This window comes from Dipteris shenzhenensis, chromosome 26 (assembly GCF_047967505.1).
Source record: "Dipteris shenzhenensis isolate YYH24624 ecotype China chromosome 26, Dip_SZ_1.0, whole genome shotgun sequence".
In the NCBI taxonomy this organism is placed as follows: domain Eukaryota; kingdom Viridiplantae; phylum Streptophyta; class Polypodiopsida; order Gleicheniales; family Dipteridaceae; genus Dipteris; species Dipteris shenzhenensis.
In genome coordinates, this window is record NC_141621.1 from 18,052,750 (window position 1) to 18,067,090 (window position 14,341).

At 42.8% G+C, this 14,341-nt stretch overlaps 1 protein-coding gene across 2 annotated transcripts; it reads right to left on the reverse strand.

Moving 5' to 3' along the window:
* Positions 1 to 675: 675 nt before the first annotated feature.
* LOC147884761 (phosphoenolpyruvate carboxylase 2-like) lies at positions 676 to 12,393 on the reverse strand. Of its 2 annotated transcripts, none has more exons than XM_087397338.1 (11): positions 11,576 to 12,393; positions 11,244 to 11,456; positions 9,998 to 10,398; positions 8,002 to 8,086; positions 7,655 to 7,877; positions 7,423 to 7,526; positions 6,858 to 6,945; positions 3,221 to 3,375; positions 1,981 to 2,979; positions 1,437 to 1,823; positions 676 to 1,330 (listed from the first exon to the last, which is right to left on the reverse strand). In XM_087397338.1, exons 2-11 carry the CDS (start codon positions 11,445 to 11,447, stop codon positions 1,046 to 1,048), a joined length of 2,931 nt encoding a protein of 976 aa, XP_087253464.1. In that variant the 5' UTR covers positions 11,448 to 11,456; positions 11,576 to 12,393; the 3' UTR covers positions 676 to 1,045. The 2 variants fall into 2 exon arrangements, with proteins under 2 accessions (XP_087253464.1, XP_087253463.1); XM_087397337.1 differs by having other exon boundaries at positions 677 to 1,330; positions 11,244 to 11,464; positions 11,576 to 12,392.
* Positions 12,394 to 14,341: the final 1,948 nt, after the last annotated feature.

The window sequence follows — 14,341 nt, forward strand, 5'->3', positions numbered from 1 at the left end:
CACCACAAAGAAACCAAACAACTAAAAAATGAAAGCCACAGGTTAGTGACATTTACAACGGCCTATAGTCAATAAAACATCCTACTTCTTAATCAGTCATTGAGAAACTGAAACTGACCAGTGAACATTTATGATGGCCTATAGTCAATAAAACATCGTACTTAATCAGTCATTAAGAAACTGAAACTGACCAGTGAATTTGACACCTTTAAATATCTGCTGGCAGCCCTCAGCGTCATACACGGTGAGCAAATGAGAATGAACAAGCGATGAAGGCATCTCACTGTATTAAGCACACCAGCACAGGGAGCAGACGGATAGAACATTTAAAAAAGTCTCAAAGTAAGCAAATTGAAGTCAAATGAGGGTTTGAACTTGAACGAAATGAATCTAAGTATAGCAGGGTGATTTTTCGTTAGATTTAGGGGGGAAAGAGTAGGAATAAGACTCTCCACCCAAGAAGCACATATCTACTCATTTACAAATACTTTTTTGTTGGGTGAAGGACTTGGCCTCAAACAAACGTCAAGGAACAATGAACCTATCGGGAATCTCTCTTTTCCCAGTTTCTTTTGGTACAAGACAGTAATCAACTTATAGATTTACATAACGATAGCATTCATCATTGTGACTCAATCCACATCCAACCAAATCAAAATGTCCAGTCATCCCAACCTACATGCAGCTGAACACAGAAGGCCCAAAAGGGTAACCAACCATCTTCCCTTCCTCGAAGGCAATTACAGTCAGAACTGGACGGCTGCATTAAACAGGAGAAGCATGCTACCAAAATAAAAGATGCAAAATGTGTTCCCAGATATCATCTCGCTGGGATTATTTCATGAGAACTAGAGTAGAAACATGAACATCCATCATTCCATACATTTCCCTTTATTTTTCAAATCTTGCAGCAAGCAATCATAGAGTCGACACTTTGCAAATATGCTACAAAGGCTTACACATACACAGGTGATTTGTCCATGGAGGGTGGCAGTTACAAAAGGTCTCCTGTGGAACAAAAAGCACTAACAACTGCCAATTCCTCTCACCCTGTATTCTGCATACCAGCTGCAATGCCTTTCATTGTGAGAATTAAGGTATCCTCAAGGCCAGGTGCATACTCCGTAGTGGTGTTCAATGTCACAAGATCTGCTGCAGGTTTGCTCAGGGTTGTCAGGTTACCATGAGCACAGAATTGAGAGCTTTCATCCCTCATTTTTTTCAGGGTATGGACCTGCTGGACATTCAACACTGTAATGTATGGATCACGAAGTTTCAAACGCTGATTTAGTGTTGGATTGTCTTGAAGTAGCTCTCTATGGCCAGCTACCTGCATAGTCAAGAGCATTGGAATCATGAAATAAAGTACAAGATAAATACTTAAATCAGCATGTTCCGTATGTAATATAAAAAGCAGTACTGTGAATTGAGCTAACCAGTAAGATCATATCCCTTGTTTCTTCATATTTGTTTCTCAAGCTAGCACCAAAATGCTGCAAGTCCTCCGATACTAAAAGTTTGTCATATAGTGCAGCAATTTGTGGGTCTCCCTTGGCAAACACCATCTCTATGAGGTCAATGGTAACTCGAAAGAAAGGCCACTCTTTGTACATTTTTTGTAATACCTGCAGATTTTTCCCATCTTTATTTATTGCATGCTTAAATGCCGAACCAATTCCAAGCCAAACTGGCAGATGGAATCTTGTTTGTGTCCAGGCAAAAATCCAGGGGATAGCACGCAATGATTCAATGCCTCCACTAGGTTTTCTTTTTGATGGGCGGCTTCCAATATTCATTTTTCCATACTCCAACTCAGGTGTCACCTGTATTTCAAAAATAAATGAAAATATCCTTAAGACAAACAAATCTTAAGACAGTTAAATAAGCTGTAAAGGAATTCATCAGGACATGTAAACTACAGGATACCAAAATAACTACATTTCACATAACATTGAATGCAGGTGGGACTTCAGAGCTCACCGCTCTGAAGTATTCCACAAATTGAGGCTCCTTAAATACAACTGATCGGTACTCTTCCGTGGATATAGGAGTGATTTCATCCATTAATGCTCTCCATTCTGGCTCGGGTGCCCTTGGAGGCTGCATCCCATGCTCTAACGTAGCTGCAGTAAACCGTTGCAATGTGCGAAAGCACAGATGCTCCTCTCCAAACGATTGTTCAATAACTTCTCCTTGAACAGTCACTCTCAAGGAGCCATGAATAGTATCAGGAGGCTGAGATAAGATAGCAAGATGTGTTGGACCTCCACCTCTTCCAACAGTGCCTCCACGCCCATGAAACATTGTAAGCTTTATGCCAAACTGCTGGGCAACCTTAACACATTCTTCCTGTGACTTGAATATTTGCCATGCAGCTGACAGACGCCCAGCATCTTTCCCAGAATCCGAATATCCAATCATCACTTCTTGCTTCCCATTAATATGATTACGATACCAGTCTATTGAAAATAGGCGAGACAAGGAAGCAGGTGCGGTTTCTAAATCTGCAAGCTTCTCAAACAAGGGCACAACCCGCAAAGGTGGGATAGCCTGGCATTCACGTTGCAAGAGTTCTACAAGTAATACATCTGAAGCAGATGTAGCCATAGATATAATATATGCCCCAAAGCAACCAGCTGGTAATTCAGAGATCACCCGAAAGGTGTTTAAAACATCTTTGATCTCCTCAGTTGCTGGTAAATCGGTTCCAAACAGGGGGCGCTTGCCTTGAAGTTCTGACAACAGCCATTTCTGTCTATTATCTTCTGTCCACTCTCTGTATGATCCCAATCCAAGGTGCTGAGTGACACAATCAATTACGTCCGTATGGCGGTCAGACTCCTGGCGTATATCCAGCCTCACCAGACTGAGCCCAAAACAAGCTACCTGCCGCATAAGATCAAGCAGGCTACCATCTGCAACGGCTGTGTCCCCTGTTTCACAAAGTGAACGGTAGCATAGCTCCAATGGCTCCAATATCTACAAAATTTTTGTGACAAAGTGAACTTCAGAAGATATTTCAAATTCACCAGACTAAACAACTGCAAAATAAGAAAGATCCCATAAACAGACCCAGGATCCATGGTGAAATGTTGATCATAAGGAATGGCTGTAGCTAATAAAAACCTCAAATATTCCTACATGCAATACATGATCACATGACTCCTAAATTGAGTCGATCTACACAAACAGCACACACTCATGGCATTTCTCATAACACCTGCTCTTTGGAGGAGAATATGTCTCTTTCAGAGATGTCAGACTTTCCAGTTGCTAGCAATTGGCGAAAGTGCTCACGAGTTTGGTACAATTTGTCCCGAACATCTCCAAGCACCACCCGGAATGGTTCATTTGGAGGAATTGGCTTCCAAAATTCTGCACATGTAAAGTTTTATTCCAAAATATTTTCATCAGATATGCTGTTATGCAAAACACTATGCGTGACAGTGAATGATGAAAACCTATTAAATGCAAAAATCCAAAATACTTCCATATATAGTTAAGTTTGCACACCTGCATCGAGTCAGCACAAGTAGTCTGCTATTTCATCATACTGTCATCCGCAACTACCAGATCAGTTCCCCCTTTAGTACAAACACTTCAAGCGGTCTAGATCAAATAGTGAAAGCAATCTGAAACCAAGATGTTGTAAAGCATAGCAGGGGCTACACGCTATGAACTCTACCTAAGATTGTCAGGGGTCTGGTTTGCATCCAGGTCATACATGGAGACACGTCTGCTTAAGTGACCATGCATTCCTACACAGACAAACGTGCTGAGTTCCTATCACTTCTCAAGAAGCAAAGGACAGATTAACTCATGAAAGAGGCTAGCACAAGGAGAGACTGATGTTCAGGGAAACATATCGATTGAGGTTGAGTACAAACTCTCGTCCTAGCCCTGCAGCATTCCTCGCTTACCCTCAATCAGTGCACCTATGCACTTCAAACAGGGGCTATTCTGCATAAGAGCTGGCTGAACTCCGCCCTGCTCATTCTCTTCTTGTTTTTATGCCTCTCTTCACCCTACCTCTGGCTCCGTCACTGTCTGGCCCCTTAGTTTCTTTCAAACTTGCTGCATGTTCAGCATCAGGGCTGGTACTCCTTCAGCTTGCTATTCTACCGCACTGTTCTAACATAACCATCACATGTTATAGAATCAATCGTTGAAAAATAAGCACATAACCATTACACTGGTATACTCTTGCACGCCTTCAAACTTGCTGCATGTTCAGCATCAGGACTGGTGCTCCTTCAGCTTGCTATTCTACCGCACTGTTCTAACATAGCCATAGCATGTTATAGAATCAATCGTGGAAAAATAAGCCCATAACCATTACAGTGGTATACTCTTGCACGGCTACAGCTGAGGTTAAACTTGATGAAAATGGCTAGAGGGAAAACTACGAGTCTCCTTTGGAAATTTTGGCTATATATCAAAACAGTTGACTTGTGTAAAGGATTGTAGGCATGATACAATCAGCTGCTGCTGTCTATGAAACCCAAATGTACTGAGGAAGCCCTACCTTCCTCATCTTCCTTCAGGCATTACCAAGTTGGGGCAGATCTCCACTTCCTTGAAACTTTAGTGTCCTTCCGTTACATGGTTGTGAGCTGCTTAGATCTCAGTTCCTGGCCTCTTTACCTTTCAAGTCCTATTCAAAATTAATCCAAATGACACTTAAAAACCTTCAGCATGCATTCAGAATGTTGAAAGCAACACGCACAGTCACATCAGGCAGAATCTCATTGAAATAAACACACAGCTGTGTTGCCGAAGGATCAACCTCCCAATCGAGACGAGAAAACTTATTATCTTCAAAGACCTAGCTTTTCGAGAAACAGAGTCTAATCAGGAAGGGAAGTCTGGGAAAAGGTACCCATTCTGAGCAACCTCTATGTAGAGCTGCTTTGCGAGACAAAGAGGGTGAATGGTAACATAAACCACTCTTCATGTGACATGTAATCCTCCCCTTCATCCATACCTTGTACTTTGAATTGAACCAGGAAAAACCTTTTGAAACCCTAAGGTAACGTTCTGCTCTATACATGCCCAGGCTTGAAGCTCCCAGCTTGTGAAACAAAATAAGCGAGTCCCTGCATACCAAATCCTTCTGTTCTTGATGCGTCTCTTCCTATAAAGCAGATCCAATAGCTCTAGTGCTCGTCCTCTTGGTGAGTCTGCTGCACAGCTGTTGATGACCATCTTGCATCTCAGCCCAGAACAAGTTGAATACATTCAAAAGGCCTGCCTGGAAGCTGAGAGAGAGAAGAAGAAGAAGAAGAAGAAGAAGAAGAACAGAGAGAGAAAGGGGGAGAAAACAAAAAGGAGGAGTTTGGGGATGGGGAGGATGATGTTGGCGAAGATGGGAAGGAAGCATTTTTAGGATCTTGTTGCCTTTCTACTTTGCAAGCTACTTTGCAAGTTCGAACAAAACGCATATCCAAAGATTTGCAGACAATTGGGCCAAAAGTATGCTTTAACACATGTTTTTGAACTTGTTGACTCATAGATTGTGTTATGATTTACATCAACGTCAATTGTCTCTCAAGCCTAAATATGTCATAACTCACAAAGAGATGAACTCACAGCATACATGTAAATATCTTGATTCTACAGATAAGGACGTCCAACTTGGAAGACAAGGTTTAGGGACAACTATTGTGGGTGCAAGCTTTGATCTTCCCAGTTCAGACCTAATCATTTGCAAATACTTGAAACAACAAACCGATGGACACAGTGAATGACAAGTGGGGGGACTAAATGAGAGCTAAATTGCCAGGAGGGATAGTTTTTTTCCCAAATAGCTACCAAAACACAGATGCAAGAATGCATCCCATAATTCTCTTGCTGCTTTTGCAGGTCCGTTTGTGCTATGAAGTGGCTGGCCAATTTGAAAATGCTGCTTCTCATGGCAATGCTCACTGAACTTGGGGAGATGTTGAGCAATTTGAATCCTGGTGATTTTATTATGATTGCAACCTCTTTCTCCCACATGCTTAATTTGAAACAACAAACCGATGGACCTATAGATAGAGCATGTGGAGCATAGAACTTGAGAGTCATGCCCCTTCATTTATCCATTTGAAAACACTTGGCTGCAAATACCCTGTAGGAACAAATTGAAGACTAACAGCTTGGCATACTCGGAAGGCATGCCGCATATTCTACTCATTCTATCGAGCAGTGCCCATTTCCAATACAGTGAGTCCATCTAGTCAAACTCTTAGAGTCACTGTCAGGAGATTCTGACACACCTAGGCCCTGGGGATCAGCTCCATGAGAAACTTTAATACAAATATGCATGTGGATCTTATTCACCACCATCCTTGCTGAGTAGCGGTTAAATTTACCAGAGTTGATTATTCAAGGTTGAGACTTGTGCAACTATGTTTATCTTTATTTTGGGTTTCCTTAAGCTCCTTCGGTTGCCCACATTTAAGATTTGTGCCACCAAGCAGACGTCTTTTACCTTTTTGTGTACCATTTTAAATAAGGGGGATCTAACTTTCACCAATAGAAGATCATCATGGAACACTTGTACCTGTCAATTGAATCCCAGTAACAACTGGCAAACCTTCAAACCGTGAACCATATGCAGAACTGAAAGCCCCATTTATCAGACAGTAAGGACAGCTAGGCCAAAGTCAGGTAAAGGTATGTACACCCACGTGATCTAACAGGCAGAGTCAGTTAGATGAAGAATAATAGCATCCATAATGCCGCTGAGTAAGTCATTCACCGAATGCCTAAAGAAACTAAAAGTCCACTTCCAGTTGGTTGACTGAAATCCAATTAAACCGAGCCTTCAAAAACTCAACATATCAGTATTCTTGAGATGGCTCAAAAGAAAGTACCCATATAATATTTAGCGCCCTTCTTGTCAGAAGCAACTAGCTCGCTCACTCTCGCTCGGAGTTCAGCACTACAACGCCACATTGACAGCTGGAAAAACACAAATGCATATATTACAGCTTAAATGTGTGTTTCTTCTCAAAAGTGGGATAAACTTCCTGCAACGTTAGGCATGCTTACAAGTGCATATCTTAATGATTGGTTAAAGTCGTGCAAATTCTATGGGCATGAGGACATTGTTTCTTCTCCAAATGTGTTTCTTCTCAAAATTGGGATAAACTTCCTGCAAGGTTAGGCATTTTTACAAATGCATAACTTAATAATTGGTGGAAAGTCTATAGGCATAAGTAAATTGTTGATATTGCAATCACAGATGTGGTGCATGTGTGAGTGTGCGGGCCTGCAGGTGGATGGCTTGGTGTGTGCACGCGTGCATGCACGTGTACAGGTGTGCTTTTCTGAAAATCTGACCAAATACATAATGACTTTACAGAAAGAATCACCGGTAGTGATTTGACGTGATTTGAATTCAGAGAGAATGTAGACAATGTGTGCAATCTTACGCACCTCGAACATAAGGTCCTCAACTTTTGGCAGATATAAGTTTGCTGTAATCAACCTTGCCAATAAGCATACATCACGCGTCACTTCAGGAGTGACCCTGGGGTTACCTGGTAAAAACAAGTATGTGTTTGATTAAATGTAATCAAATTAAAATTCATGGCCAGCATGGTCCAGTCTGTCAGTGCCGCAAATGCATGAAATGCAAACTAGTCACCCAAATGGCAATGTCACTAACCATCTCGATCACCTCCCATCCACGATGAGAACTGGACGAGAGGAACACTATATGGCAATCTTTCATTTACTCCAATCGATTTGAGTGACGTGTCTACACGTCTCAGAAATTTTGGGAGACCATTCCAAATAGTTTCGTGGAAATAGCTCATGCCAGCTCGCATCTCGTCTTGGGGTGCAGGAGGACTGCGTTTAATCTCATCAGTCCGAAAGGCAGCTTGAATCTGCACAACAGAAAGACAAACCACACCGCCTAATATTTGAGGATTTCAGAAAACATTATGTTAGCCTCCCAAGAGGTGAGACTAGAACCGCAAATCTAAATAGATTTCAGTTTGACAACCTTGCCTCTCTCTGAAGAGCCTGGTCAAGCTCTAGCTTTTCATCTGGTGTGATGTCCTGCTGCTCAAGCTGAGAAAGACAACTCCGGATGCTGAAATAAACCCGAGTATTGAAAAGAAGTTGTGTGTTCTAAGTCAATCTCAACAGTACTCTCACTCGCATCAACTCCATAGTTTGACAGCATTGAAGACATGCAAAAAATCCCAAGCTTTACTAGAACGCGTAATTGACACCCACACCATTTGCTGCATAACTGTGCTGTGGGAACTACTTTGAAACAGTTGTCAGCATCAACCAGCTTCAGATTCATCCACATGCACCATTTATTTACAAAAGCTATATGCAAATACAAAAAATCTTGGGTCAGTCAGTTTGGGAAACAGTGGCATTCAGAATCTTTTGTGAAATCAGCTTAGAAATGAACGGCAATACCCTACCTGCCTCCACCTGTTTATCCGTTTGTAACATCGCTAGAGCTGCTGCAACCCTCAACTCTGACCCCCATCCCAATTGACCTAGAACATATGCCTTTAGAACTTCTCTTACGCCCCCTATAGACTTCATAGTGAGATTTTCAATCCATCTCCTTGGACTCTTTCACCACAAAATCTGCCTCACGACCTTACCCCATCTTAGCAGTGAGGTAGTCAATCCAGCCAGCTCTTTTTTAAGATGTTCATTCTTTAACCAAACATTACTATTCATTCACCTAAACAGTTACATGGCATGTATAATATGCGCTTGAAAATACAGAGACAGGCAACCACGCCTACACCATGATCTAAGGTTAATCCACATTTAGGAATATAAAGCTGGTTCAATTGACCTTCAGCAATATACCAAAGCAATCCTTTCCAAAAGGATAGTGAACCAATTTGAGGGACACTCTCCCCAAACACTAAATCTTCTGGGTACATAACAGATACAACTTGTAGCAATTAAGCTTTCAAACCATAAGTCTACAGGCCGGTGTTTCCTATAGGGTCGTTTGTGAAAATCACTAGGCAAATCCAACATGTCCAAACTCATCACGTAGAATCCAAACAAGCATGAGAGTTATCAAATTAATAAATTCCATCATCTTTATCATGCATAGCTGGGATCAGCTACACATATAGCACCCCACCAGTGGCATCAGTGAGTACAGATTTTTGTATGACCCTTGTACAGGCTTATGCACGTCCACAAAATAGATGACATTTGAGATACACTAACAAACTCCACTCCAGACCCTTGTACAGCCTCATGCACCTCTGCAAAATAGACGACATTTGAGATATGCTCACAAATCCTAGGGAGCCTGCTCAAGACTTTTCGTGTTCCAATCTGCGTCAAGCTTGCAGACATGAATTAGCAGGAGATACAGGCCTGACAGAGAGCACAGGTCATAATAATAGAGCTATCCATAACTAAGACTGCAGAACTATTACAACTGGCTTTACAAAAACGCACAACAGGGGTCTAGTCCACAGGACGGATGAACAAGCCTTCAGTTATAACAGCTTTAAAAGCTGATGTTATGCCAAAAATTAATACTCAGCCCCGTTCACTGTGCTGATTGTTTTTACCATTACACAGCATCTTCAAGTTTCCTTTGTAAATACCCCAGATAATAAGACTCTGCCCCATTCGCTATGTTGATTGCTTTTCCTATCACACACAGTGTCCTCCTGATTCCTTTGTACACTATCCCTATGCTACTTCATAGGTTATTTCTGGTGATCACAAATGTACATTGCTTCCTACAACAATGAAAGTTAAGCCACAAGCGCATGTACGTTCGCAGAAATATTGTATCATTCTATTACTCCTAGGTGAGTAAACCATCTATGATGACCTCGAAAGTATGCTGCTTTCTGCAACTAGATATACTATTCAGAGATACATCATCGCTGTTCATGACTCATCACTCGCGATATTATTTATCATCTTAAATATGCAACAGTTCCTCTAACAAGTTATGGTATGGGAATTCCAATCAAATCAGAAGTACCAGATTTACCGTGCATGTTTCTGAAGCAAAGACCGACGAACTGATTGTGTTGGGTGAGCAGTGAAGACGAGATCCACAGTCTGATTTTTCAAAGCCTCGAAAATCTCCATGGGGGTCTTCCCCAAGTCAGTAACTAACCTCCTGAGAGTCTCCTCTAAATCTGACTCAGTGATGGCACTGTTCTCATTTCCCAAGTCCCTTGTTTTCAATTTGACCCTTCGGCGAGATGCAATTTGTACTTCCTCTGCCAAATTGGTCAAATTAAGCATGTGGGAGAAAGAGCTTGCAATCATGATAGAATCACCAGGATCCAAGCTGCTCAACATCTCCCCAAGTTCAGTGAGCTTATCATCATTGCCATGAGAAGCAACATTTTCAAATTGGCCAGCCACTTCATAGCACAAACGGACCTGCAAAAGCAGCAAGAGAATTAAGGGACGCATTCTCCCATCTGTGTTTTGGTAGCTATTTTGGGGGAAAACACTATCCCCCTGGCAATTTAGCTCTCATTTATTCCCCCCACTTGTCTATTCACTGTGTACATCATGTTCTGCATTCTCGTTAGTACTTTTCTGCCTAGCATAAAATTAGAAAAGCCATTCATACCACCCGGCCCTTGTGAAGAACCTTCTGCAAACTGCAAAGACAGTCTTGGACACTACATAGTGATGATTTCAATATTACATTGTTCTAGAACTCCAACTCGAGAGTGTATCTACAACAGTGATTAGCGCTGGGAGTCACACACAAACTGCTATTGTACATGAAGAATTGGGAGGGAAAGGGGCTTTTAAGTGAGGATATAAAAGTCCATTTGATGCGCTTCATGCGGCATATGGGATCAGGAACCCAGGATGGGCATGACTGATCTGTGGACTTTTTCATGTTAACAGCTGTTTGTCCGGTACAAATAGGACTTTGGTCTGTGAGATCTCCAAACTTTGAGCTGCTAGCACTGGAACTTTATACTATGCGCTATTAAATCTAACAAACAGGAGATGGAGTTAGTCAACACCACAAAAGCAGCAAAAATTGGTAGAGTGGGTCGCTGTACGATTGATCTTACTACGAGAGCACGTGGTGATAATTCATCGTGCTTCAGAATTTCAGGACTGAGTTTAACGAAGACACAGCAAATGGTCAGATTCTTCTCACGACACAGCCAATGGTCAGAATTAGACACGTATTTGTAGTATACGATTCGCCTCTGGGAAGAACGAAAAGCTTTAACAATTTCTTTGTATGTCTAATATACCTTTTCTCTCGCCTCTTCACCGTGCAAATCCTCGAGTATGTCCAGAAAATGGTCCAGCAGTAAAGCATCGTACTCAATAAGCTTATCATCTTCCGTCACTTTGGCCGGTACAAGCTTCCTCAATTGTTCATCCATAGATTCCATCCTTTGAATCGGTGGGAGCCTCCTACTGCTACTTCCGGCCAGAGTTGATGGTTCCTCCATTGTAGCGCTCTGCAACACTGCGAAAAAGCGCAAATTCGAATTCACCAGCTAACCGACTCAAAGGAGATACTTACAATTTCACGCCCAGCTCAAAGCGGAACAGTCGCACAAAAGTTTACCGATCTGACCTTATAGCGATATACGGATGTTCAGAGCATCTGTGAAATTCGTCGACCTTCAGCTGATAGTTTGAGCCCCTACGAAATTCCCTCAAATCGTGGCGTCTACCATCAGAGAGGAAGAAGCAAGTCTAAGACTTTTGCACAGACTGCCAGCGCAAGCGACACAAAGGCGGTATCTTGAAGGTGGCTGGCACATCTGCTTTGCGAATAGTTGCAATTAATAGTGGATGCTTTCCAACCACAGCTCGCCAGCAAAATCCACGGTCCGCGACGCCGCGTCACGTCCTCTTGTTTTATAAGCAATAGAAACGGCACCTTCTGTCGTCAGCCGGATTCTGTTCAGCACAGAAACGCCCAAAAACGCTCGCTGTGACAGTGAAAGCAACAGAGAGATTCCTTCTCCTGCTCCCATCCACGAATCCACCAGTCAGACCGGCGTGTTCCTCGGCCCTGTGTGTCGCTGCACCTCGATTTTGCGTCGCCAGATTTCCTCCGATTCAGAAATTGAGAATCGTACCAAAGGTGGTCCAATCTTTTCCAAGGTCTGTCGTCTTCAAGGCTCATTATTGCAAGAGGCGACAAGATTCGTGCAGCACAAGGTTGTGGGAGGCTCTGCACGCTGATGGTGTGTTGGAGAAACGCAAATGTTGCGATGAATTTCTACTGAATTGTTTGAGACACAGACACCTACAAATGTTGCGAGGTCTGAGTGAATTTCTACTGTGAAGTGTTTGAGACAACTATAAATTTCATCTCTCAACAGGGGAATCGGGATTGAAGAAAACGCACAGATAAATCGGTTCAGACGAATCAGATGAATCGGATGAAATTCATCCCGACAGAAGAAGAATCTCATGGAATATCCTCCTCCTTTCACAAAGGCGAATCTCATTGAATATCCTCCTCCTTTCACAAAGGCGAATCTCATCGAATATCCTCCTATTGACCACTCAAGACACCATATGTTAGAACGTGAAACGTTGACTCGGTCAAAGGCATGTGTGCCTGGGAGCATGGCTATGGTTTGTGGGTCTCTACACACCTGGCAGATTAATTAGGGCGGGTTCAGACTAGGCAGGCGGACACAGGTGTTGTGAAGAGAGTCCGCCGGTGTGGTAGTTCACACTACCTGGTGGACAAACCTTATACAAAGTAAGAGGCATTAATGCCATGCAACGTTGATTGGCTTGATGGAAAGGCAATCATTGTATGACGCGTTCTCGTGGCCTTTTTCTTCTGCCCGCCATCTTATGGGCGGCCTTCAACCCACGAACAAATCTTTTCGATTGCCATGTCTGGGCCCATGTATGCTATTGGTCCAAGGGTGAGGGCGCCCCTCCACATAGCATTTTGAAACATGGCCGCCGGCCTAGTCTAAACCTGCCTTAGGTTATGTAGTTTCAATCAAATTGATTAGGGTACACGGTCAGCCATTAGGTCCTTGCCTTTGCAATCGCTACATTGTCCCATCTTTTGAAAGGTGTTATGCCATGCACAGCTACCAAAGAGGAAGCTAAATGTCACCATAGCTAAGCTAGTTTGTGTGCACACCATAACTGAGCTAGAAATTCATGAGCGAGAATTACTGGCGATCGATAGCGAGATGACCTGGAAGGAGGAAGGAGGCAGAGAGAGATATCAGGAGGTTAGAGAGATCCAGAGAACTAAAGAGAGACAAATGAGAGAGAAGCCATAAGTAGAAGTGGGATCTTGCTGAAAGCATATGCAGGTTCAGTGATAACCAACGTGAGACAGGGACATATGCTTATGGAAGAGACTTGCAAACATATGACCCACACAACAGGCAAGGCAATGACATAGTACCTAAGTACAATGCTCATGATGAAATAGAGAAAAAAGAGGGACCTGAAGGCACTCGAAGCAAGTAGTAGCACGTCCACTAGCAGCATCAACCTAGAAGAGACCTAGAGGCACACGAAGCAAGGACAATGGAGGCAAGGCTTGGATCAATTGTTTGTAGCAGATCTCAAGTTATAGAGGGTCTGAAAGCACATACTAGCCAAAAAAGCGGTAAAGTCAACACCCATCCAAAAGTAGAGGTTAGGAATCTAAAAATTCTTTAAAAAACTAGGAATAATCACAAAACTCCCCTCAACTCAATCCTAAAGCACTAGGAGAGCGAGTACTAACAAAGTTAAGTATGAAAATATTACTTCCACTTTCGTTCAGCTAATAGGACCGGGGGCGGTAGAGAGTGGTGCGTCTAGCACAGATTTTGACTCAGAGGCGTTCAGTCACATAATCCTAGTTGTTGGCCTTTCTCAGCGTGTGAGTGGGTGCGGGGTGCATAGGTCAGTGAAATTCGCGCATGGGGGGAAACCATCGCCCCTCCTCTAGCCGCCACCATGAACTAGCAATTTGGTACAGTTATAGGCCCTTGTAGACGACACATGTAACTGGCAACAACCAATCCATCTCACAGCCTACATGTCCAAATTCTCGTCTTCTTGCAAGCCATGACAATCCCTTATAACTGCCTTGAAGTATGTTCCCCACGTGGCGAATTGATTTCCATCATCGCCTATTATGCGAGTGATCATGGACAATTTGAACCAAGCGTGTATCATGTGCTTCCTCGAGTCTGCAGATGGAACCTTGTTTGTGTCCAGGCAAAAATCCAGGGATAGCACGCAATGATTCAATGCCTCCACTACGTTTTCTTTTTTATGGGTGGCTTCCAATATTCATTTTAGCATGTGTAAACTATAGGAGACCAAAATAACTACATTGCACACAACATTGTATGCAGTT